Source organism: Tachypleus tridentatus, chromosome 2 (assembly GCF_004210375.1).
Source record: "Tachypleus tridentatus isolate NWPU-2018 chromosome 2, ASM421037v1, whole genome shotgun sequence".
Taxonomy (NCBI): domain Eukaryota; kingdom Metazoa; phylum Arthropoda; class Merostomata; order Xiphosura; family Limulidae; genus Tachypleus; species Tachypleus tridentatus.
This window is the reverse complement of record NC_134826.1, coordinates 89,000,356-89,014,095: the sequence shown is the minus strand read 5'-3', so window position 1 is coordinate 89,014,095 and position 13,740 is coordinate 89,000,356. Positions and strand designations below refer to the sequence as shown.

General features: G+C 34.6%; 1 protein-coding gene across 1 annotated transcript; it reads left to right on the top strand.

Moving 5' to 3' along the window:
• Positions 1 to 431: 431 nt before the first annotated feature.
• LOC143244465 (uncharacterized) lies at positions 432 to 12,256 on the top strand. The gene is made up of 6 exons (XM_076489177.1): positions 432 to 468; positions 2,371 to 2,431; positions 4,270 to 4,363; positions 8,863 to 9,022; positions 10,003 to 10,158; positions 10,518 to 12,256. Exons 1-6 carry the CDS (start codon positions 447 to 449, stop codon positions 10,913 to 10,915), a joined length of 891 nt encoding a protein of 296 aa, XP_076345292.1. The 5' UTR covers positions 432 to 446; the 3' UTR covers positions 10,916 to 12,256.
• Positions 12,257 to 13,740: the final 1,484 nt, after the last annotated feature.

Below are 13,740 nucleotides of genomic sequence, written 5' to 3'. Positions count from 1 at the left end.
GGAATTACCATTGCTTCATTGTCCTGGACTGTTTTGCTATTGGGTAACAGACGGATACGCGATCAACATCTACAGGGTGACCAGACTAGTGTACGGGTTGCACTATGGCTGATATAAATGATTCTAGTTTAGTTTTCTTTATGAGAGCCACACCGGGACAGTGGAATTATGCACTTTCTCTTTACAAAGAGGTTTTGAAACTTAAGGCCGCCAAAAGAACGTCTAAGAAAGGACCAGATGAATTAATTAACTTGGATAATTGGTAAGTGAGAAAACAGCCTATAACCGTCAAGGGGCGATCTCTGGTGTACAACTACACAAGGGCTTTGTTGTACAGTGAGAATGGCATACGGCTACCTAAGTTTATGCTACTTTGAACCTTTCGCGCGTATATTAATTGAAAGTTCATATCACGTGGAAATCAATGAGCGGCCTGGACGCCGCTCATGGACACGTGGTTGTTGAAAGGTAAAATTTTAGACGCCAAGGATAAAGTTAGCGAAATTGAGGAAAGGTGTTCGATTTTCGAAGATGTCTCGTTGCTGGCAATTGCATATCTGTTGGTAGTATAGGTAGTAACTTAGTGTTATAAGTACGACTTAGAAGTATAGGTATTTAAAAGCAGTCGTTTTTCTGTATTGTTTACATATATATTTGGGTATCATAAACCCGCTTATACAGAATTAGTAATAATACTGTTGATAGGCCTATTGTTAATAATGGTTGATAACAAAAACAGTTATTAACCGTCTTAACGTTTCTATAATATTTTATAACTCACGCTTAAGGTAATATTACTAGATGATTTTTTTTCTGGATGCTCGGAAGAAGTTAATTTAGTGAGAATATTTTTAAGTACATTTTTTTTTTATTTTAAAATCATTTATTAAAGGGTATAAAGAAATGTGAATGTGGAAGGTAGAAATTTGAACTTGTAGTTTATAGCATAATCAAGATACAAAATCGGTTAATTTAGATACAAAAAAGGCTACTAGTAGAATAATTTCTAGTTGGAAAAACTTTCGTTAAACTTTCTATTTTTAAGGAATTCAATAAATTGCTTGTTGGCATTATGATTGATTTGTGATTGAAAACTTTCTTGAATGTTAGAAGCCCTAGTTACAGTGTTGAAAAATGTAATACATATTTCAGAGAATTTCTATCTTTACATAATTTTCTCAAAAAAGCATGAATTCTCTGTTAGTGTGGGTATTTTAAAACCCCTCTTGGATAAATTTAAAACCAAAAATGTGTAGGAATACTTTTTCTGGGTAGTTGGTGAGTGATTGATAGATCAACTGTATTTCATTATGTACATGTTTTATGTAGTAATATAATATTTAATTACACAACTTTTGAATTAAAATTTCTTTATATAAGTGCAGTTATGCATTGAAACTATTTTTGAACACAGAACATTGTTAGAAATTTAGTTTAGTAATTGCTACTTCCAAAAGTTTTGAGATAAAGAACAGATGTAGAGTTTGGCAAATGCTTAGTGTGGCCCTAAAGTAACACATGGAGCTGCTCCACATGTGTATGTGCTGTTGAAGGATATTTTTGTGTGTATATATATAATTAACACTTTGTGTTGGTAGTTTTTAATTTCTGATGTGATTTATGGTTTATTGATCTCTATTACAATGTAATTACTAAAGGAGACTTGGTAAAATCAGGGACTGTATTTATACTTAGAAATCTTGTAAATATCAAAATTGTTATATAAGTGCAAAAAGAATTGTTGATTTTTAAACTGAAAGTAGTATAGTTGGAGATAAGTGGTTCAATATCTGGTTAGGATCCTTTTTATATATGCAGAGTTAATGCTATACAAACTTTCTAGACTTGTTTATATTTTTATTTTATTTTAATTCTTATAAAAAAAAAACTACTTTGGCTAAAAGATCTAACTTCATTACTGTTGTTGTTATATTTATAGTATATTCTACAGAGAAAAAAATGGGAGGCAACTGCTTCTCCTTGTATCCCACTGTGTAATCCCAACCATACCTCTGTCATTTAATTGAGATGACTGTTAAGTTAGATCATACATGTATCCCATTACACTTGTAACATTATTTTCAAAGTGAGACAAAATGACTTGTGCTTAGATCTTTTTCATGGTAACTGTGGTCCTATGTAAGTAAGCCTGTAATTGTATGTAAGAAAGTTGATTGTGTGACTTCTCAGTAGCTAGTTATTGTACTCTTTGTATGGTAACAAATAAAAAGAATGGAAGATTGATGGGTCAGGAACTTAGAGTTTTAGACTGGATCTGACTTGAAAATCAGTTGAAACTTACAAGTGTTATAACTTGGTTAATCAGACAGCTTGAAAGTGTTTTCTTACTTTATTATAACTTTTATCCAGGTTATTTTGTCGAGTTTGAAGTTCGGCTGTGTAAAAGTCCTACTCTAGTCATTCTTGTATTGTGAGTATTCTATGTTTGACTTGTGATAAATATTTTTTTAAGAATTGTTATTAACATGTTTATTATAAGAAGTAATGCAAAATTTGCCAATTGTGAACTCTGGTATTTAAATTTTGATGATTTGAACTATTTAGAATCTCTTTGTTGGTTTGCAACTAATCATGCTTGAGTGTTGACTTAACAAACCATGTTTACAACTGTGTTAATAGTGCACTGACCATTTACAACTTGAAATACCTTAGGTAGTTGGATAACTTGTAGCGAACCTTTGTTGTTATTCAGTGGACTGACTTGTTATTTAAATATGTTTTTTTACTGTCTTCACTTAAATGTGAAGACAGAATGGTGTATAGGTGTAGTCTATTGTTTAAAGTGTTACCCCTGTTCCAACAGGCTGTTCATGTTGTGGTGAAGATAATAACTGGTTAGTCTGCTGAATGGTAATAGATAATTAATTGTGACCACTATGTTTCATGTTATCCGACCACCTAAATTATTATACATCAGAATGAAACAAATTGCTTAAATTACATCACCTTTATTAACTTACATTGCTCTTTCAAGCAGTATCAGTGAACCACGGTATTGGAGAAACTAGTCTGTTGCAGCAGGGATAACAAACCAAAGAACATATTATTTCTCTTATGTCAATTTAAATTAAGAAAATATGACAATTGGTGCAAAAACAAGTTTGGTTTAAATGGACTGACATATTTGGCAATAACTTTTTATCAGTCTTCAGTAGTACAGTGATCAGTTTTTAACTTTAGCACTTTGTAACCAGTGTTATTTTTTTCAGGTACATGTAGATATTTACATAAAATTATGTGGTGTTTGTTTGTACTTTAAGGATCCCAGTGGTATACAGTGAGGACCAATAAACAAGGAACTTTTTAAATTTGTCAAATACAAATGACATACTTTGTAACAATTGCAGAATATAGGACTATAAATATATTCTTATCTGTTTAACTAATATTGGCATATCCCAGGTAGTATGATACTACCACAAAATGGTCACTTTTGGGGTTGGTATGTGACAGTTCATTCTTCTGATGCAAAGTATTTATACACGTGGATCATAAAGATATGTTCAAGTTAAAATTTAGATTTTCCAAGATAGGTATCTCCCTTCTATTTAATAGCATTGAAAAACAAAGGAATATGGATCAGCTTGGGATGCCTAAACCATACAGAAAGTGATCTGCAACAAGTTCTATTACAGATTTAGTAAGCAGAGGCTGGTGTGTGTCATGCGAGAATCCACTAACAGATATCTGTGGCCAAAGCTGTTGAAAGGATCCCACAAAACAGTAAGCAACATAATTTTAAAAAATCACCTTCTGTAAAGCAGTAGAAACAATATGTACATAAGATGCTTCTACACCATGTACATACAACTCTACCATACCTCAAGCATCTGCAGGATGAAATGGCTGTTCATGCCTTTTGATATTATGGATAGCTATGTCAGATGTAACTGCTAAAATGGGTAATGAGAAACCATTGTCTTGTACATTAAATAAATGGATTATTAAAGGCAAGCAGGCAGGGATTGTGTGCTTTGGCATGATAACCCATTGGTGAAACCTTTTCTAATGGAAACTGCATAGAAGGGCAATTTTCAAATTGCACATTTATCTGATAGTGTGGCAACTTGACTTATAACACTGCAGTGAAGCTCAAAAAGTGTCATTTGTATCAATTACTATCACATATTCCTTAGTTATTTTGCACAGTTCCTTCTATGTTTATATTTTATTGCATTATGGCTAAATTTATTTGTTAATTATTTTAATACTTGAAATGTGATATGCGTGTTTGTAAATTTTTTACAGGTATCAGGAACAATTGAAAAAGACTATACATTCAAGGAAAGATCCTCACATCACTCATGAAGAGTTGGTACAAATTACAAAATGGAAATTAATTGTGAGTGGTCTGTATTTTTTTGTTTTTAGAAAAGTCTGAAGAAAGTGTTTGTAATTCACTTCAAGTAACTTAACTACAAAACTTCAAGTTCTATCTACTTTACAACATTCAATATTTTGCCTTCAATAACATCTGAAAAAGCTTTAATTTGTAATTATCTGGGAACTATAAAGAAACCTATGCATATCAAAATAAGTCTGTGGCAATACTCTAGAAACTTAAAAATATTAATATAAAAGTTAAAAATTCAATGCCAACATCTTTTCAAAAACTTTTAAATCCAAAGCTATCTATGGCACAATCTTTTAATGATTTTGAAAATTGTATGTTATATCTCGAGTCCAAAGCTCCTTCAAAACAAAAGTTGTGTTTACTGGAGTAAATACAACTTTTTATTTAAGCCAACGATTCAGATTTATTACCTCATCTGGGCAAACAAGAAAGACATGCTAACTGATTTAGGTTTGTACAAAGGTGTTTTTTGTTTATTTTTTTAAGATGTTATGTGATAGATAGAAATGTTTTTGTTTCTATCTTTTATCTGTTTTGTGACTTGATATTTTGTGATAGTTTTATTTCTCTAATGTACATTTAAAGAAAAGAATCTTGCTTGAATTTTATGCATGGGAGACATTGGCATCCAGTTAGTGGTTTAAATACTGAAGTTTTGAGAAGTATCTACTTGTTAACAGCCAGAGTCGTGGGAAGTAAAACAAGCAGGATTCCCACTTAGTGTTTGTTAGCCTCTATAGTCATCTTTTATTCCTAAGTTAATATTCAAGTGTTTATACGTTTTGTAATTTGACTTGAATGAATAGATTCTTCAAAATAAAATGGGTGAGTATAATAAGTACTGGTTCCTAGAGGTCTGAGATGTTATTGGTTTGGTTTGTTAACTGTATGTTTCAAGTTACTTTTTTGTAGAGAAGGGAAAAGTAAAAACATTTTTTTATGGAATAAAGAACAGCTACAATAATAAACAGAAGGTTTGTGGGAAATTGTGATAACATTCTTTACAGTTTTACTTTTATCACAAGTTTATATTTTGATTTCAATTTCAAAGTTATAACTTTTTTTATTCAAATCATCCTACATTAGATGTAAAAGCCACTCCATCTACTGAAGCAATTATTTATCCCTACATAATGTTGTCCAGAAGTTTTTTATTAAATTTAACTGTATATCTTTAACATTGCAGATACTTTCAAGGTGTTTATTGTATTCTAGTTCTAAGTACCCACGAGTTAAAACAAGGGGTGGTATGTTATGATACATCAACCCCACTACAACCACCATATCCAGTGCCACCAAGGCCTTTCACCTATACTAGGTCTTCTTAGACCAGCTGAGATACAATATGCATACCAATGAATTTAGGTTTATATCAGGGGTTCCCAACCTTTTGGCACTCGCGACCCCTTACCTAAAGGTTTGAAACCCATGTGACCCCCTACTTAGGGCTTACTATTAGCAGCTTAACACTCCTACGAAAAGTGGGGCCTAATAGGCCCCAGAGCAACTTGAAAGGTTATTAATATTAGGCTAATAATTTTGTATTTAAATGAAATTGCCATTTAAATCCATTAATGAATGGATTAACAAGATTCCCACTGTCCCTATCTACTATCTAGCGAAACCACAGCCAGAGGAACGGGCTTGGAGAAATCAGGACTAGAAACGTCTTTTCGTAGGAGTGTTAATATTTCTTTTATTTTCTGTGAAGGAGAGGGAAAGAAACATCTAAAAAATATTTAAAAATTCTGTAATTATTTATTAGCAAATTAAATCACATTGGTCCAACCTGAATTCACAAAAAGAACATATATTTCTTAAAATAATATTAACATAGGTTTGAACAGCTATCCAACCCAGCTAGTGAGATGCCTGATGTTGCATTTCAACAGCAAGCTTTGAAATTCCGTGGCAGAGCGTTTGTTAGAGCCAGTCTCATGTCATCTCCAACATCCAATCTGTTCTTATTCTTTGTTTTTATATTGACAAGAGTGGAAAATCCTGCCTCACACAAGTAGGTAGAAGCAAATGGAACAAGGACACGTAAAGCTATCATGCTGACTTTGGAGTATGACTGATACATAGCGCATCAGAACTGAGTCACGGATTTCACCTTGAAGAGATCACAAGCTGAAGAGTCGTTCCTTAGATCCAGAAATTCATGTTGGATATCATCTGGGATGCTGGATACATCAAGTTCAGTACAAAATGGGTTCCTTACCAGGGCCTCCTGTTCCTGTGATAGCTCAGGGAAGTAACGCTCGACTTCCTTTTCTAGAGACTGAAGATGTTCGGTAATCTCATCCTTGAGGAACTGATCCAGTTGGATTTGAGACTCATCCGTCACTCCACAAAGTTTTTCAAACATAGTGATGTTTCCAAGATTGGTTTTCTGACGCCAGTTCTGCAGTTTGGAAACAAAGGCCCGAAGACTATCTTGAAAAAGGAGAACATGTGTTTCCCTTCCTTGAAGCTTCAAATTGAGCTTGTTCAGCTAGTCAAAAATGTTGGCTTGTTATGCAACCTTTTTTATTCCATGCTTCATCTTTGAAGTGAGCTACAAGATCTTTCCTTTCTTGAGGCTCCAGGAATAGCTTTATTTCATCTTTCATTTCAAAGACACGATTAATAACGTTTCCTTTCGACAACCAACGTACTGCTGTGTAGAAGAGAAGGACTTCGTGGTCAGCATTCATGTCTTTGCATAGTTCTTTGAATAGGCGAGTGTTGAGTGCTTGAGTCTTCACATAAGTTACAATTTTGATTACAAATTCAAGCACTTCCTGCAGAGAGGCAGGGAGAGTCTTACTGGCGAGAGCATATCGGTGAATCATGCAGTGGATGCCCTTTGCTTGAGGTGCTAGCTTCTTCACTCTCGACTGGAATCCTGATTTCGATCCCAGCATAGCCGGTGCCCCATCCGTACAAACCCCACACACGTTTTCCCATTGAAGATCTTCGTCTTGAAAAAACGTTGAAACTTTTTCCATGACATCATCAGCTTTTGTTGTGGTTTCAAGTGCACTGCAGAATAAGAATTCGTCTTTGATGTCACCTGAATTAATGTATCTCACGAAGACAAGCAACTGAGAACATGAACTTGCATCTGTTGACTCGTCGAGCTAAAAGGAGAACAAAGGGGAACCCTTGATTTCAGTCAAAACCTGTTCCTTCACATCCATAGACATTTTAGAAATGCGCCTCTGTATAGTATTATTTGACAGGGATACTTGCTGCATCTTCTTTGCACTGGCTTCTCCAAGAATAAGATTTACTGCTTTCATCATGCAGGGTTTAAGAAGTGTTTCTCCAATCATGTGAGGTTTTTTTTGTTTAGCAATTTCGAATGCAATCTCATATGAAGCTTCCACTACGGCTGCACTCTGCTGCTGAAATGACCCACTTCTATCGATTATTTGGCTTTTAAGACACCGTTCATGCCGTTTGAAGAAATTCAAACCCTTCTTTGCGTGTTTTGGATGTTTCGTCTCGAGATGATGCTTGAGTTTTGATGGTTTCATTGACTCTGCACTCAGGACAGCATGGCACAAAACACACTGTGGTTTCTCGATGCCGTCGTTGACGAGCACAGTGGTGAAGCCAATGTTGAGGTAGCATTCTGAGTATCTGCGCCGTTTAGCCATGGACACAACTCACCTCTACTGCTTACTTATCTCCTTGTTAAAATAAAATAAAAATGTTGAATAATGAACGCTTTGGCAACTGTAGATCTTACACTGACTACTTGTGGGTGGTGCAGGTAGAGTAATGATGGGGTAAGTATTGGGAGGGAAGGGAGCGTGGCCAGTCACGCGATTCGTCATCCACCAATTAGCAACGGACATGTGACTCACGTGTCGACAGCGAGCACACACACACACATTTAATCACAGCTAAACAGACACACAAGCATACGTACATGCGCGTGCACTCACATACTCGCTACTCGCTAGTACACACATACATACAGTTGCAGACACATACACATTCACACAGGCACGCATACATACACCCATAATATCACCTAATGACATTGAACTAACGTAGCACACGTTTTGCTTTGCACCGAAACAAAAAAAATGTAAGAGCATGAAAATGTAATTGATGAAATAAAATTAATGTTATCCCAAGCTACTTCTAACAAGGCTTGGTTATGTGATCCCTGGGGGGTCGCGACCCACCGGTTGGGAACCCCTGGTTTATATGAACCAATAGATGTCTTGTACATTTTTTTTTTTTTAGCCTCTTTGGATTATTAAACAATTATTAGTTACTTGTTTTAATGTTGCAGAACTTAGATATTCAAATAAACTTTATTGAATCCAGAAGTTCCATATGTTTCACCATTGATTGGTTTTATCTGCTGTTGTTTTGTTAGTACCTTTCTAAAGCTGACAAATTAATTACTGTATGTAATGTTGTAGAAGAGAATTAATATGAAATCTTTCTCTTAAAAAATATCCAATGAAATTGCATACTGTTCCTAGAGAGGAAAGTTCCGACCTCGTCTTATAGACCTGGTTCGAATCAACACTGAAACTGCTGTGAAACAGACTAGTAAAAAAGCATTCAGAAAGCTTCCCAATGTCATCAGTGCTATAACAGCTCTGACAACACTCAAAGGAGTTGGTCCAGCCACCGCTTCGGGTAAGTTGCACCTTTTGTGGTCCATGGCGAACATTACTGAAACACTTCTGAGCATTTTTTTAATAGACGCCATTGCAAGAAAAACTTGTCTGTCATCTTTAAGTTTCTTTTATTCTTGACAAAGTTCCCTCTTGTATAATCAACTTGGTGGATATTTGTTAACATGTTTGATATTATACTTTATTCTATCAATGTTTGTAGTCACCATATCCAAGTATAAATAATTTAAAAAAACAATCAAAAGCTGACATTGGTGACTTATGACCTCGTCTGTCCCAGTGGTGTCGGTAGGGGAGTAAATATGCAGGGATAAACTCAGTTGTTGACTGATTAACACAATTTTTTATTTCAAATTATATGTAACACATGTTAGCTATTAATTCAGCAGAAGGTTAACAGTCACAAGCTCTACACAGACAACTGTTAGCTCAGCTAGTGATGTGCTCAGTCCAAGATAACCTCAAGTGAGAACCTTTGACCACTACACACTCATTGGCATCATAATAATGACCTTTTTGTCATGTGTCATTATTTTGTTCAGTTTAACCAAGTGGTTCTAAGTTGTCATTAGTTTCTGTAATAGAATTATATATGTTAGTTAATTTTTTTTCGTGTATTTTCTCAACAGAAAATCTGGCCACGAGATAAATATACTGGCCAGCTGTGCTCTAGAGTGCTGCCCAGGCAGTAAAGGTGGAATGTGTCTGTGCTCTAAAAGCAACTGTTTAATTTGTTGTTATGTTTTGTTTATAAGCTTTCAGTGCAAACATTACAAAAAAGCCATACCATTTTACTTCTGTGACCATTTTATTAATAAGTGTTTTCTGCACTTTATAATGTAGTCTCTGAAGAGCACCATTGCAATACTTTTATGGGATTATGGAATGCAGAACAGATTGTTAGACAATTTCTTGTTGTAAAGTAAATTTCACGTGATTTTTTGTTCTTTTAAATGAATTTTTTTTTACTCTTTCATTTAGCCATTCTCTCTGCAGCTTACCCTGAACAGGTCGCCTACATGGCCGATGAAAGTATGCTAGCCACGCCAGGTGTCGAGGCAATTGACTACACACTAGAGGAATACCTGAATTATCACAAACAGATTAAGACCTGCTGTGATCGTCTGAATAAGAAGAGTAAGTCGCTGCTGACAAACTCAATGTAAATTATCAAGACATACATGGAAATATGTAGAACTGTACAATCTTATTTAATAAATAAAGGCACCTTTGAGTTTCTTCTAGATTTGGAATTTGAGAAACTGATATGATGCTAGGACAAAATTTAATAAGATACAAATCATGAAACTAATTTAATACATAAAAATAATTGTACTCATACAGTGGCCTGTATGTTTGTTCCCGTGACAACGTATATTTTGTACAATGGAAAAGCTGCCCTATTGGTAATAGATGTCTATTTTTATTTCTGTTTATATAGTTAATATAAACACACTTTACTATTATAGAAAAATCTTCATTCTTTGTATTGTTAGATCCAGAAGAAAAGTGGACTCCTCACAAGGTGGAGCTTGCATTGTGGACACATTATTTGGCACGTGAGATGAACCCTTCGCTCCTGGAAGAAATGCCCAAAGCTGAGTTAGATGACAACCCTGCCACTCCAAATGGAAAATCAAACAACCATGAGAATGATGAACAAGCTCTTAAAGATGTTCCAGTGAAGGAGCAAGACATTAATTCTGAAGAGCCAGGAGAGGACAGTCGTGACTCTAAGATCTCTTCGTCAGACACTGCTGGTACTGGTCTAGAGAAGTCGGAGGATTCAAACCTTGATAGTTCCTTGTTAAGTGATGGGATTGAGGAAAAGACCAATGATGCCGAACTCGAGGTACCTGAAGAACCAGCCAGTAAGAAACTGCGGGTTCAGTAGTAATACTCTTCATACAGCGATCATTGTTGGTGGTTTCGGTTTCAGTAATTACTTCACTTTTTTACAGATTTTTATCACAATGGTGGAAGATCCTTGTAAAAACTCAAAATTGACAACATCAAAGCATAAAGATTAAACAGAGACTGGATCTATTTTTCTATCCTCCTTTAAGTCTCAAATCATGAATGGTGTTTCTGGTGGGCAAGAAAAAAAGTTTAATTAATCATAAACTTGTGTAAAATTTCAAGAAACATTTTAGGAAGTGAAGCTCATTTAATTACTATTTCTAAAGTTATTATTTAATATGTGAAATGGTTATGATATGTTGTGGATTAGTACGTTTTATGAATGTCTGTATTTGTTAGATGTTGCCACCATAGTATAGAGCTGGAAATAATTTGAAGTAGTTAGCCTTTCAATGGTAATTTGTGAATAATAGACCAAAAGTGTTCCTTACAAACAGGTAACTAGGGATTACCATAAATTATTGCAGACATGTTAAATCATCAATATCTGCTAAAGCATTCCCCTTCTACCCCCTTTAACAACTAAAATGACACATTCCTTATTTTAATATTAACTGTTCTTCATGTTCTGGTTTTATATCCCATATTTTGTGCAGTGTTATTAGATATCGAGTTTCAGAACTATGTGAATAAATCATGGGAAAACTTATCCTGGTAACTTCAGATGAGTGTCCTCTTGTATGAGGGATAGTAAAGGATCTCAGGAACAAATATGCTAGTCATATCCTTGATCTTGTATCACCATTCCTAACACTAAATCTATTGCTGACACTCAGGGTAAACTAGTTTATGCTTTGAGAAAGAAATCAGACATACATGTAAGTACATGACTTAATTTCATGAAACATTAGAATGAAGTTTAATGTCTGTTTGCTTTTTGAGGATTTAATAGTAATCCAGTTGTAACATACTGCCCAAATTTACTTTTTTAATTCGAATGTTTCCCAAAGTTTTTAACATAAGTCACAGTAAACAAACGATTATTTCAAATACTAACCATAACAACTACTTTTTTTTTATCCTTTATCCCTTCAGCCCAACATGGGCAGATGGTTAGGGCGCTCAGCTCGTAATCTGAGGGTTGCGGGTTTGAATCCCCATCACACCACAGATGCTCATCCTTTCAACCATGGAGGCATTAAAATGTGATGGTCAATCCCACTTTTTATTGATAAGAGTGGCCCAGGAGTTGGTGGTGGTGATAACTAGCTGTTCTCCCTCTAGGCTTAAACTGCTAAATTAGGGACAGCTAGTGCAGATGGCCTGTGTGTAGCTTTACGTGGAATTAAAAAATAAACAAATCTTTCATCTCTGACAATTGACTCTTCACTTTTGTGACAGCCAATAAATAAGTAACCTTCAACAACAATCAGTTGTGCAGGGAATAATAACAAAACCACTAAAATGGGTAATCAGTTAGATTCACATCAAATGTATGAATCAGATTTTCATGGGAAGATCTGTGGAAAGAGAACCACTCCAAAAGCAGGGTTTTACTTTTGGTATTATGTGTTACTGTAATTTATTGAATATCAGTAGTAGTTTTTCATTTTTATTGTAGAAAAACTTTTTTTTTTAATTTTCTTGTATTATTTTGTCTCAGTTCTAACAACTAACCCATTTTAATAGGCTACATTTTTGCGTTAGTAATGCAATATTTCACTTTAAACTACCTGCCAGTCACAATATGTCAGGATTCTTGTCTGCATCACACAACGAAAAAATGTTGCTAAACATTTTTAGGTAATGCACAAATTATATTTACAGTAAAAATTCTATGCTTGGTCACATGTTTACACAGAAGAAAATCCTCTGACAGGCAGCCACAGAAGGAATAGGTGTGGCATGTTTCTAATAGTTGTGGCCACAGAAGGAAGAGGTTTGGCATGTTTCTAAATCTGGTGTTTGATTTGTCCTGAAGAAAAATGTTCAAAATGTACCTAACTGATGCTTGAGTTCACAGAAAATAAAGACCTTAAACATGAAACTGGAATCAAAAAAAGCTGATTTTATAGATTGGAATTAAGTTAAAAACTAATGCATGTTAACAAAGATAGCTCTGTGTAATAAACTGAACATAACTAAATTTAATGTTCCTGGAGTGGCTTCGAGTTTTTCAGAGTTTGATCCTCATGGCATACACAGTACAGATAGTCCTTTGTTCGGATTTGCTCTTAACAAAAATCGATTTGCAAGAAAAATGAAATTCGTTATTGTGCATTGAATATGTAGTACTACACATTGTATCGACAACTACTAGTGTACAATATACGACTGACACTGGTTTTGTTAGATAAGAGCAACAGTGAGTGACAAGTTCAAACCGCTTTTCACGACATCATCCATTCAATGTGTACACTTATGAAAGAAAAGAATGATTTCAGACATTTGGGATTGAAGTCTGTAGTGGAAAAATGCAAAAAATAAATCTAGTAACTTCCATCTGGATACAGAACATTTATCACAAGACAAGCAAGTTAATTGTACAGATTAGGGCTAGTATATTTCAAAAAATAACGTACATAAATGCAAACATGGTAAGTTATTTACACGTGCCCACATAGCGGACACATTGGTGTGCCTTTCTTCCAAAACACACTGCTGGCCAAAATCGTAAGGCCAATGAACATAAAAAAAAAAAAAAAATGTGTATTTTTCGTAGCTAGACTCAACCACTTATTTGAGCAAAGGTTCGAAAGATGAAAATAAGAAGAGAAAATTAAAAAAAAAATTACCATTTAATAGGAAAAATGTGAACACTATGAAATTAGCCTAAATACTAGCTGGTCAAAAGTTTAA

Coding starts and splice junctions, on each gene's coding strand:
- LOC143244465 (XM_076489177.1), top strand. CDS start 447: ATGGACACGTGGTTGTTGAAAG. Junction 2,432..4,269: donor ACTCTAGTCATTCTTGTATT/GTGAGTATTCTA, acceptor AATTTTTTACAG/GTATCAGGAACAATTGAAAA. Junction 10,159..10,517: donor TGATCGTCTGAATAAGAAGA/GTAAGTCGCTGC, acceptor TTGTATTGTTAG/ATCCAGAAGAAAAGTGGACT.